Source organism: Heteronotia binoei, chromosome 8 (genome assembly GCF_032191835.1).
Source record: "Heteronotia binoei isolate CCM8104 ecotype False Entrance Well chromosome 8, APGP_CSIRO_Hbin_v1, whole genome shotgun sequence".
NCBI classification, from domain to species: Eukaryota; Metazoa; Chordata; class Lepidosauria; order Squamata; family Gekkonidae; genus Heteronotia; species Heteronotia binoei.
In genome coordinates this window covers 111512409-111524584 of record NC_083230.1, presented here as the reverse complement: position 1 = coordinate 111524584, position 12176 = coordinate 111512409, and the positions used below count along the sequence as shown (strand labels likewise).

Below are 12176 nucleotides of genomic sequence, written 5' to 3'. Positions count from 1 at the left end.
ATAGCAATGCATACGTAAGCCTGAGTACAAAATGAGTGGTTTATAAGCCAATAGAAAGCATTAAAAATTCTAATGCCAGCTGACCCTCAAGCTCATGAGAAACATATTCATAAGTCGTTTTGCATCCCTTTAAATCCATTCATCCCAACAGTGATATGATAAAGATGTAATCTGCATTATAGCTGAACGCTCATGTTTACACACCACTAGATCCCCCAGAATCAGAGCAAACAAGCCAGAATGTCAGAAACTTTTGTTAAAAAAAGAAACAATTTCCACACACACACACACACACCCGTGATGGGCTTTTCTCTTGAAGAGGAGACTCTACAAAGACATTTTCAGTACCATCCCAACGAAGTCACGTCCTTCAAAATCCATTAAAGTGAATGAGCTTAGAAGGGTGTTAACTCTGCTTGGAAGGGTAGCGTTCAAGAAGCAGTGACATTTCAGGACAAACAGCTATGGTGTGCGGTGTAGGGGTTAAGAGTGTCAGACTAGGGTCTGAAAGACCCAGGTTCGAATCTCCACATGTGCCATGGAAGATTGCAGGGTAACCATGGACCTGCCTAACCTACCTCACAGAGTTGTTGTGAGGATAAAAATGGAGGAGAGGAGAAGGATGTGAGTTGCTTTGGGTCCCCATCCCCCGGGGAGAAAGGCACAGAATAAATCAGGGCTTTTTTTGTAGCAGGAACTCCTTTGCATATTAGGCCACACACCCCTGATGTAGCCAATCCTCCAAGAGCTTACAGGGCTTCTAGAACAGGGTCTACTGTAAGCTCTTGGAGGATTGGCTACTTAAGGGGTGTGTGGCCTAATATGCAAAGGAGTTCCTGCTACAAAAAAAGCCCTGGAATAAATGAATTTAAATAAGCTCCTTTAAACTGTCATGCGATTTCTCTCAACTGCCTTGCCCTCTTGCCGAACGCCTGGACATTCTGACCAACCAAACTTGCTTCATTGGACCTGAAAACTGTTGGTAAAAACTGGTTGATTTTGATAGCTAGGTTGGTATAGCCACTACAAACAGCTATTAATTCTCCCACAGACTCAGTCCCCGGCCTGCTCCGGCTGGATATGACCGAACTGACTCACCTCTCTCAGAGACATTCTTGACTCTAACGACAGTATCCCATTAAGTTCAATTGTTTCGCCCCCTCAACGGCATCTCTGCTTTCCAAGTACACCTGCTAAGGTTGCCAAGTCCAACTCAAGAAATATCTGGGGACTTTGGGGGTGGAGCCAGGAGACTTTGGGGGCAGAGCAAGGGTGTGACAAGCACAACTGAACGCCAAAGGGAGTTCTGGCCATCACAATTAAAGGGACCGTGCACCTTTTAAATGCCTTCCCTCCATTTGGAAATACTGGAGGATAGGGGCACCTTCTTTGGGGGCTCATAGAATTGGACCCCCTGGCCCAATCGTTTTGAAACTTGGAGGGTGTTTTAAGGAGAGGCACTGGATGTTATGCTGGAATTTTGGTGCCTCTTTCTCAAAAAACAGCCCCTATAGAGCCCCAGATACCCATGGATCAATTCTCCATTAGACCCTATGGAAATCAGTTTCAATAGAGCAGGGGTGTCAAACTCATTTGTTAGGAGAGCCGGATCTGACATGTGATACCTTGTCGAGTCAGGCCATGCGTGTCATAAAATGTAATGCCAGGTAGTTAAGTAAATTTTATAACGGACACAAACAGAAAGATTTTTTAAAAACTTAAAACATGCTTGAAACATTAGTAAAAAGGTCAAGGTAGTCCCCTGTGCAAGCTCAGATACTTTGGCCACCAAATGAGAAGAGAGCACTCCCTGGAGAAGATCCTGATGCTAGGAAAGACAGAAGGCAAAAGAAGAAGGGGACGGCAAAAGATGAGATGGCTGGACAGTGTTACTGATGTAACAAACATGAATTTGAGAAGACTTCGGAGGATGGTGGAAGACAGGAGGGCCTGGCATGACTTTGTCCATGGGGTCGCAAAGAGTTGGACTCGACTGTGTGACTGAACAACAACATAAATCCAATCTCTTCTTCCTCTTCCTCCTCCTCCCACAGAAGCTCATTGAGTGACCTTGGACCAGATAGCCTTTTGCAGCCCAGCCTACCTCACAGAATGGTTGTTATGAGGACAAAATGGAAGGAGCGAAAACATTGCTGTAAGCTGCTTCCAGTCCTCCACTGGGAAAAAAGGAAAGCACCAGTCATTTCCGACTCTGGGGTGACGTTGCTTTCACAACGTTTTCACAGCAGACTTTTTACGGGGTGGTTTGCCATTGCCTTCCCCAGTCATCTACACTTTCCCTCCAGCAAGCTGGGTACTCATTTTACCGACCTTGGAAGAATGGAAGGCTGAGTTAACCTGGAGCTGGCTACCTGAGCCAGCTTTCGCTGGGATCGAACTCAGGTCGTAAGCAGAAGGCTCCGACTGCAGTACTGTAGCTTTACCACTGCGCCACGGGGCTCAAACATTAGTACATTAGTACTCTCGCAATATTTTGTTTATTTAACAGTCTCTGATAACTGACAATTCTTGCTCTGAGGAGTCTCAGCCAATAGAAGGAAAAGAGACTTGACTCAGCTCTGCTGTGAGACTGAGAGAGCCTGGCAAAGCAAGCTATCCCTGGCAAAGCAAGCTCTCCTTTCCTCTACAAGGGAGACACCTCAGCCAATGGAAAAAATAGAGGCTTTTCTCCATAGCTCCTGTGTGATTGAGCAAGTCTGGCAAAGCAAGCTGTGATGCAGAAGAAAGCAAGAAAAAGGGAGAAAGAAGCAGATGACAGCCAGTTGCTCGAGGGACTGATAGGACCCATCTGAGGGCTTGATCTGGCCCTCGGGCCACAGGTTCGATACCCCCTGTAGAGATGGAAAACTCTGTCTGGGGCAAGTGATGCTCTGTATTCTTGGTGCTTGGAGGGCAGCAGTGGGAGGACTTCTAGTGTCCTGGTCCCACTGGTGGGTCTCCTGATGGCACCTGGTTTTTTTGGCCCTATACTCTGAATCTCAGTGAGGTCACAATCTCCTTTACCACCCTGCCCCCACAACAGACACCCTGTGAGGTAGGTGGGGCTGAGAGAGCTCTTACAGCAGCTGCCCTTTCAAGGACAACTCTTGCAAGAGCTATGGCTGATCCAAGGCCATTCCAGCAGCTGCAAGTGGAGGAGTGGGGAATCAAACCCGGTTCTCCCAATAAGAGTCCACGCACTTAACCACTACACCAACTGGCTCTCTTTGAAATGTCTGGGTCCTAGGACATGGTAGATATGAAATAACTTTAATTGTGTGCTGATCTGATTTACTGTGCACTGCTTTGTGTATCTGCACGAAAGTGATTAAGACGCCCAAGGGTGTTTCCCAGTTGCCGGAGCTCTTGCTACTAGCTCCACGCCACGTTACTTGATAAGAGTTTTCTATTAAAGATTATATAATCTGCATAAATAGAACTTGTTTAACGAAGAGAATTTTTTTTATGAAGAGAATTTTTGACGGTGTTCCTCAGCAATAGCATTGTTTAGACAACTTTACACTGAGTGTTCCTTTGTATTTTGACCCCCTCAGAGGGTAGATACACATTCTAGCTGTGTCTAAAGAAGTGAGCAATAACTCTTGAAAACTCACGCCCTGCCACAAATATTGTTGGTTTTTAAGGCGCTACTGGAAACTAGCTCTTTTCTGCCGCTACAAACACAAACGCTACCTTGATCAATCCCTCAAAATCTTGCTGGTTTCTAAATAGTAAAAAAGGTAAAGGTAGTCCCCTGTGCAAGCACCAGTCGTTTCCGACTCTGGGGTGACGTTGCTCTCACAACATTTTCATGGCAGACTTTTTACGGGGTGGTTTGCCATTGCTTTCCCCAGTCATCTACACTTTACCCCCAACAAGCCGGGTACTCATTTTACTGACCTCAGAAGGATGGAAGGCTAAGTCAACTATGAGCCAGCTACCTGAACCCAGCTTCCGCCAGGATAGAACTCAGGTTGTGAGCAGAGTTTGAGCTGCAGTACTGCAGCTGACAGATAGCACCACAGGCCTCTTCTCTCTAAGGTGTAACTGGATTCATATCCAGCTCCTCCACTCCCGTGAGCCTGCCATTCCTTTCCCCCAACCCTGCTTTCTTTTCCCACCCTCTGAAGGTTACAGAGGAAAGGCAGGCAACCTTTTCAGCCCGAGCATCAGAAAAGAACATCTGCCTGTGAAGCTGCAGTATGCTGGGAAACAGAGGTGGGGTGGGAGAGACACAAAGGCTGATTTTTTTTGCCCCATGCACTGTGAGTAAGCCGAGTCCCAGCACCACTGTTTCAAGGCTGCCTTGAATATCGAACAGCCATTTTTGGGATGGGAAAATCCTGGAGATTTGGGAGATGGAGCCTGGGAAGGAGGGATCTCAGTGGGATATAGGGTTGCCAAGTCCAATTCAAGAAACATCTGGAGACTTTGGGGATGGAGCCAAGAAACTTTGGGGGAGGAGCCAGGAGACATTGGGGGTGGAGCCAGGAGCAAGGTTGTGACAAGCTGGCCATCACATTTAAAGGGACTGCACACCTTTTCAATGCCTTCCCTCCACTGGAAATAATAAAGGATAGGGGCACCTTCTTTGGGGGCTCATAGAATTGGACCTCCTGGTCCAAACTTATGAAACTTGGAGAGTATTTTGGGGAGAGGCACTGAATGCTAGGCTGAAAATTCGGTGCCTCTACCTCAAAAACTCAGTCCCCCAGAGCTCCAGATACTCACAGATCAATTCACCATTATACCCTATGGGAATTGATCTTCATAGGGAATAATGGGGTGCCTGGAGATAGCCCAGGATCACAGCTCATCTCCAGGCAACAGAGATCAGTTCTCCTGGAAGAAATGGCTGCTTTGGGAGGGTGGACTTTACGGCTTTCTACCCCACTGAGGTCCCTGTCCTCCTTGAACCCCACCCTTCCTAGGTTCCACCCCGCCCCCCAAATCTCTAGACCAGGGTTATCAAACCTGTGGCCCAAGGGCCAGATCAGGCCCTCGGATGGGTCCTATCAGGCCCTCCAGCAACTGGCTGTCATCTGCTTCTTTCTCCCTCTTTGTTGCTTCCTTCTGCATCGCAGCTTGCTTTCCCAGGCTTGCTCAATCGCACAGGAGCTACAGAGCAAAGACTCTATTTTCTCCATTGGCTTAAGCTTCTTCCTTGGAGAGGAAGTAGGGAAGGGAGAGCTTGCTTTGCCAGGCTCTCCCAATCACACAACAGAGCTACTGAGCCAGACCTCTTCCCTATACCGGCTTCTCAGAGCAAAAATTGTCAGTTATCAGAGACTGTTAAATAAACAAAATATTGCAAGAACGCTACTGTTTCAAGCATGTTTTATTTTAAGGGTTTTTTTAAAAAACCATTAATTGTGTTTGTGTCCTTTATAAAATTTACTTCACTACCTGGCATTACATTTTATGACATGCATGGCCTGGCCCGACAAGGTCTCAATTATGTCAGATTCAGCCCCCCTAACAAATGAGTTTGATACCCCTGCTCTAACCAGGGGTGTCGAACTCATTTGTTAGGAGGGCCAGATCTGACATAAATGAGACCATGTTGGGCCGGGCAACATCTGTACCTATTTAAGATTAGGTAGCAGAGATATACTTTATAAAGAACACAGACAAACACAAATATATATCTCTTAAAAACTTAAACATGCTTAAAATGTTAGCACTCATTGGTCTTAAAGATGCTTTCTTTGTATTCCTCCCATGGGATCCAGGGAACTGGGCAAAGAAAGCTCTGGCTCTTTCCTTCCATACCTCAGGGAACCAGGGGGGTGGGGGGCGGAGCCTCAGCCAATAGAAGGAAGAGAGGTTTGCCTCAGTAGCTCTGCTGTGCAACTGAGATAGTCTCAGCCAATGGAGAAAATAGAGGTTTTGCTCTGTAGCTCCTGTGCAATTGAGCAAGCCTTGCAAAGCAAGCTGTGATGCAGAAGGAAGCAAGAGAGAGGGAGAAGGAAGCAGATGACAGCCAGTTGCTCAGGGGCCTGATAGGAGCCCTCCAGGGGCCTGATTCAGTCCCCAAATTGCATGTTTGACACCCCTGCTCTAGACATTGGCCAACTCAGAGTTGGCAACCCTAGAACCAGGCCCGGTATACATGAACATACATGAAGCTGACTTATACAGAATCAGACCCTTGGTCCATCAAAGGGAGAACTGCCTACTCAGACTGGCAGCAGCTCTCCGGGGTCTCAGGCAGAGGCCTTTCCCATCACCTCCTACCTGATCCTACCTGAGCAACTGGAGATGCTCGGGATTGAACCTGTGACCTTCTGCGTGTCAAGCAGAGGCTTTTCCACAGAGCCACAGCTCCTCCCTCGAGCCAAACAACATGCTCTGGTGCACCACTGTTCAGGGCAAGTGCCGGGGGCTGCCCCCCCCCCCCATTATTGGGCCAGCAGACAGAGCCCCAGTCCATTAAACTTTCCAAATTTGGGGCTGGCAACTTTCCTTTGGCCTTTTATATTTGATATTATAGCATAGGAAAAAGTGCAGAAAAGGGCAACTAGAATGATTAAAGGTTTGGAACACTTTCCCTATGAAGAAAGGTTAAAACGTTTGGGGCTCCTTAGCTTGGAGATACGTCGACTGAGGGGTGACATGATAGAGGTTTACAAGATTATGCATGGGATGGAGAAGGTAGAGAAATAAGTACTTTTCTCCCTTTCTCACAATACGAGAACTTGTGGGCATTCAATTAAATTGCTGAGCAGTCGGGTTAGAATTAATAAAAGGAAGTACTTCTTCACCCAAAGGGTGATTAACATGTGGAACTCACTGCCACAGGACATGGTGGCGGCTACAAGCACAGCCAGCTTCAAGAGGGGTTTGGATAAAAATACGGAGCAGAGGTCCATCAGTGGCTATTAGCCACAGCATATTACTGGAACTGTCTGCGGCAGTGATGCTCTGTCTTCTTGGTGCTTGGGAGGGGGGGGCAAAGTGGAAGGGTTTCTAGTCCCACTTGTGAACCTCCTTTTTTTTTGGCCACTGTGTGACACAGAGTGTTGGACTGGATGGGCCACTGGCCTGATCCAACATGGCTTCTCTTATGTTCTTTCTTCCTAGGTCTTGCACAACAGTCAGATGCAAAATTTGTTTTAGCACATGAAACTATTGGGTTTCCCCCCTCCAACTGCCCTGTCTCAGAGCCAAGCAAAACAGGAAACATTTTAGCTTTGTCACCAATGTGTGAAAAGTAGCTGCTTGTGATGGGGGAAGCAACAGATCTGGGGGGAGGGGGGAAATGCAAGTCCTGTGGAACATCAGGAGTCAAAGCTGGTTTGAACACCCCTGTTGGAGTGTTGTGGTGCACACTGGCTATCACACGAAACTGCCTTCTACTGAATCTGACCATTGGCCCATCAAAAACTGTAGAGTCTACGACATGAGCGGCCAAACTGCAGCTCGGGACAGGAGCCACTTGTGGCTCTTTCACACAGACTGTGTGGCTCTCAAAGCCCCCTCCGCCGTCAGCTGGCTTGGAGAAGGCATTTGTCTCTTTAAATCACTTAGAATCACAGAGTTGGAAGGGACCTCTAGGGTCATCTAGTCCAACCCCCTGCACAGTGCAGGAAACTCACAAACACTTCCCCCTAAATTCACAGGATCTTCATCGCTGTCAGATGGCCATCTAAGCCTCTGTTTAAAAACCTCCAAGGGAGGAGAACCCACCACCTCCCGAGGAAGCCTGTTCCACTGCTCCAAGACAAGGCAACTAGCAGCTTGGAAAATGCATCTGAAGTTGCTTTCTTTCCACATCTCTCTCCCGGCTTGAAGGCATTTGTCAATGGACTAGAGAATGTGTTTCAAGTTAAAGTTGCTTTCTTCCCCCCTCTCCCCCTTCCTTCCCTCAATGATCTGACGTTCCTGTCTTTTGGCTCTCAAACATCTGACGTTTATTCTATGTGGCTCTTACGTTTGGCCACCCCGGTTTACGGCAACTTACTAGGGTCAACAGGTCCCCTCGGCCACTGGCCAGAGGACGGGGGAGGGATCCCAGCTTCAGGTTGGGGAACTCCTGGAGATCGAGAGATGGAGCCTGGGGACGCCAGGGCCCTCAGTGGGCACAATGCCATCCTGTCCACATCCCAGAGCATCCGTTTTCTCCAGGGGGAACTGATCTTTGTAGTCTGGAGATGAGCTGCAGTTTCAGGCAATTCACAGTTCCCAAGCTGGATACTGGCATCCAGTGTTCCCTCTAAGCAGAGTTCGCGTGAGCGAGCTCACAGATTTTTAGCCTCCTGCTCACACAATTTTGCCTTCGCTCAGGAAGGATGGCCCCAGAGCACACTAATTTATGCAGCAGCTCACCACTTTAATTCCAGTAGCTCATAAAGTAGAATTTCTGCTCACAAGACTCTGCAGCTTAGAGGGAACATTGCCGGCATTCCCTAAGGCTCGCCATTCTCTGGCACCCACCACCATGCTCCGTCTTGACAGGGGTGCGAAGAGAGAGGCACCCGTGACGCATCGTTCGGCCATGCGAGTCCACGGTGACCTTTCGACTGGCAACCGGATCCCCCTCGGTTCCAAATGGGCCAGCAAGCTCCTAACAGCTTGCAGAAGCGAGACCTGCCGGGGGCACCGTTTTGCACTGGGAGGGAAAGCGTGCCCCTCCACAAAACCACACACACCGCTTGGGGTCTGTGTGTGTCAAACCGCCACTGGGAGAGAACTGCCTTCCCCGCCATCTCAGCCAGCAGAGGAAATGTGCAAAGGAAACAGCGTCTAGAGAGCATCTGTTAGATTAGAAAAAGTCTGGGCTGCCAAAGAAGGGAAAGGGGGTGGGGGCAAGATCTCACGTCAGTGGGGAGGGGGGGCTGAAGTCATCTCTTCCATTAACTCCAACCCCGCCTTATTCCCAGCCCCGCTGCATGCTTGTTGACCTGATAATTCGGAGCAAGGCCCATTGATTCGCAGTGGCGGAAGATCTATAAATAAACTTGGGGGGCTCTTGAAAGCCAGCATCGGCATGCGTCTCCCCCCGATTTAACGGTCCACGTTTGCACGGCTGCGATTTCTTCTTCCAGCACTTAGGTTTGCAATACAATAAACGGGCAGGGGGCGCCTTTGACAGAAACGCACAAAAATAAAAATGCATTTTTTAGCTTGGCGCTTTTTAACCCTTGCAACCCCGCACCATCGCTTGTCTCTCTCTCTCTCCAACAAATAAAATCCTTTCCAAAGCGAGAGAACCGCCATGAATAAAACGATTCCGGGAAAGGAGGAACAGAAACGCTGTCTAGCTCCCTCCACCCAACCCCACCTCTCGATCCTGTTTATTTCCAAAGCTAGCTCCATCCGAATTCTACTCCAGGATAGCAAATCTCCATTGGAAACAATTCAGTCGCCCAGCCTTTCCGAAAGCAACGCAGAAGCGATGTTAGGTCGGCGTGGGTTGAAACCGGGAAGGAATGCGTTTCCCCAGTTTTGCAAGCGTGGCCGCTCCGCATGCATCCCTTTCCTCTCCCACCCCCCAAAAGCCTGGATTTCTGCATAGTCCCCGATACCTTCATCTTGCCGTCCAAATCCACTTCGATTTCCCCCCCGAAAAAAAGAAAGGCAAGGCAAGAAATGAAGCCTGCAGCCCCCCTTCGACGGATCTCCGCTCCCCGGCTGCAAAAACGGAGCGCGCCGGAGCCGAAGGGGCTGCCCCGGGAGGGCGACCGCCGACGGGACACGTTGCAACTCAGCTCGGAGCGAAAAGGCGCTGCTTAGCGGCGGGCGAGCGGCGGCTGCTCCGTTGCCCGCTCCGATTGCATCACTGAAGCCGCAGTCCCCGCGGGCGCCGCTAGGGGGAGGCGAAGCGACTTCTGCTGCTCGGCCTCGAAGGAGCAAAAACACCCGCACCGTTTGCAAAGGCGCTGGGATTGCGTTTGGGGTATTTAGAGCAGGGAGGTGTCAAACTTATTTGTTATGAGGGCCGGCTCTGACATAAATGAGACCTTGTGAGGCGGGCCATGTCCAGTGTTCCCTCTAAGCTGAGTTAGTGTGAGCTAGCTTACAGTTTTTTAGCTTCCAGCTCATGCATTTTTGCTTTAGCTCAGGAAAAATGGCCCCAGAACAAGCTAATTTATGCACAACTTTAATGCCAGTAGCTCACAAAGTAGAATTTTTGCTCACAAGACTCCACAGCTTAAAGGGAGCATTGACCATGTCATCTTGGGCCGGGTTGTGTTGGGCCAGGCCATGTGTGTACCTATTTAAGATTAGATGCAGAGATATAAATTTTATAAAGAATTTTATAAAGAAAACTTTAAACATGCTTAAAACATTAGCACCCGTTGGTCTTGAAATTGCGCTCTTTGTATCTCTCCCATGGGATCCAGGGAACTGGGCAAAGAAAGCTCTGGCACTTTCCTTCCTTCCCCAGGGAACCAGGAGGGGGAGGAGCCTCAGCCAATAGAATGAAGAGAGGCTTGGCTCAGTAGCTCTGCTGTGTGATTGAGAGAGTCTGGAAAAACAAGCTCAGACTTCCCCACTTTCTCCCCAAGGGAGGAGCCTCAGCCAATGAAGAAAATAGTTTTTGCTCTCTACCTCATGTGATTGAGCAAACCTGGCAAAGCAAGCTGTTATGCAGAAGGAAGCAAGAGAGAGGGAGAAGGAAGCAAATGACAGCCAGTTGCTCGGGGGTCTGATAGGAGCCCTCCGGGGGCCTGATTTGGCCCCTGGGCCGCATGTTTGACACCCCTGATTTCAAGCCTCCCTTGCTTTTGCAAATATCTTTCCTGCCGTCCCTTCACTGTTGAGTTGAAGAATCTGGACGAACGGGGGGAGACCTGCTGAGCCTCTGACTCAACTTTTGCAGGTACTGTGAAGAACCCACCTAGGGTTAACAACTCTAGTATGAAGCAAAGTAGGAGTCCAGAAGCATCTTTACAATGAGCAAAGTTTTATTCAGAATGGAATGGGGTAAAATGAGCAGAGCTACATATAGCTGGTGGACAGTGGTTAAGAATGCAAAGTGGTACGAAGTTAGAATCCAGTGGCAAACTTGGAATCCAATGGAATGTAACCCATTCCATTGTCTGAAGAAGTATGCATGCATATGAAAGCTTACCTTCTGAACAAAACTTTGTAGGTCTTAAAAATGTAACTGGACTCCTACTATTGCTTCAGATCAGGAGTGGCCAAACTGTGACTCAGGAGCCACATGTGGATCTTTCTCACATTTTGTGTGGCTCTCAAAGCCCCTTCCACCCCTGTTGGCTGGCTTGCAGAAGGCATTTGTCTCTTTAAATCACTTGTCCAAGAGAAGCCAGCTAGCAGCTTGGAAAATGCATTTAAAGTTGCTTTCTTTCCACATCTCTCTCTCCCATCTATTTTCCTTCCTCCCTCCCTCCCTCCAGTACTTCCTTCCTCCCTCCCTCCCTTCCTGTTTTGTGGCTCTCAAACATCTGGTGTTCATGCCTTGCGGCTCTCAGACATCTGACATTTATTCTATGTGGCTCTTACATTAAGCAAGTTTGGCCACTCCTGCTTCAGACCAACATGGCTGCCCACCTGGATTGAACACTGGTATGAGAAATTCCTGGAGATTTGGGGGGTGGAGTCTTGGGGGGCAGAGTGCGTTGAGAAGAAGGACTTCAGTAGGGTATAATGCCACCGAATCCACCTTTCAAAGTGGCCATTTTCTCCAGGGGAACGATCTCTCTGTCATCTGGACATCAGTTGTTATCCCAGGAGATCTCCAGCCACCACCTAAAGGTTGTATAGAATAACATCTTAATAGATCGGGGTGGCCAAACTTGCTTAACATAAGAACCACATAGAATAAACGTCAGAGGTTTGAGAGCTGCAAGACACGAATGCCAGATGTTGGAGAGCCACAAGACAGGGAGGAAGGAAGGCAAATAGATGGTAAGGAGAGGTGGAAAGAAAGCAAGTTTAAATGCATTCTTCAAACTGCTGGCTGGCTTGGCTTGGAGAAGTGATTTAAAGAGACAAATGCCTTCTCCAAGCTGTCCAATGGGTAATGGGGGCTTTGAGAGCCGCACAATATGTGTGATAGAGCCACATGTGGCTCCCGAGCTGCAGTTTGGCCATCCCTGGTATAGATCATCCTTGGCGACTTCAATGCCAGAGTAGGTAAAGACTCGGAAGCCTGGAAAGGAGTACTTGGCAAACACGGCATTGGCAACTGCAATGACAACGGGCGC

The 12176-nt window shown here is 48.7% G+C and overlaps 1 protein-coding gene across 2 annotated transcripts in view; it reads right to left on the bottom strand.

Moving 5' to 3' along the window:
* Positions 1 to 9555, bottom strand: part of BCAT1 (branched chain amino acid transaminase 1) — an 88791-nt gene extending 79236 nt beyond the window's left edge. For both annotated transcript variants that reach the window (XM_060244606.1, XM_060244607.1), the window contains exon 1: positions 9528 to 9555. In XM_060244606.1, the coding sequence (XP_060100589.1) occupies positions 9528 to 9533 (6 nt within the window). In that variant the 5' untranslated portion in view covers positions 9534 to 9555. The remainder of the gene's footprint in view (positions 1 to 9527) is intronic.
* Positions 9556 to 12176: the final 2621 nt, after the last annotated feature.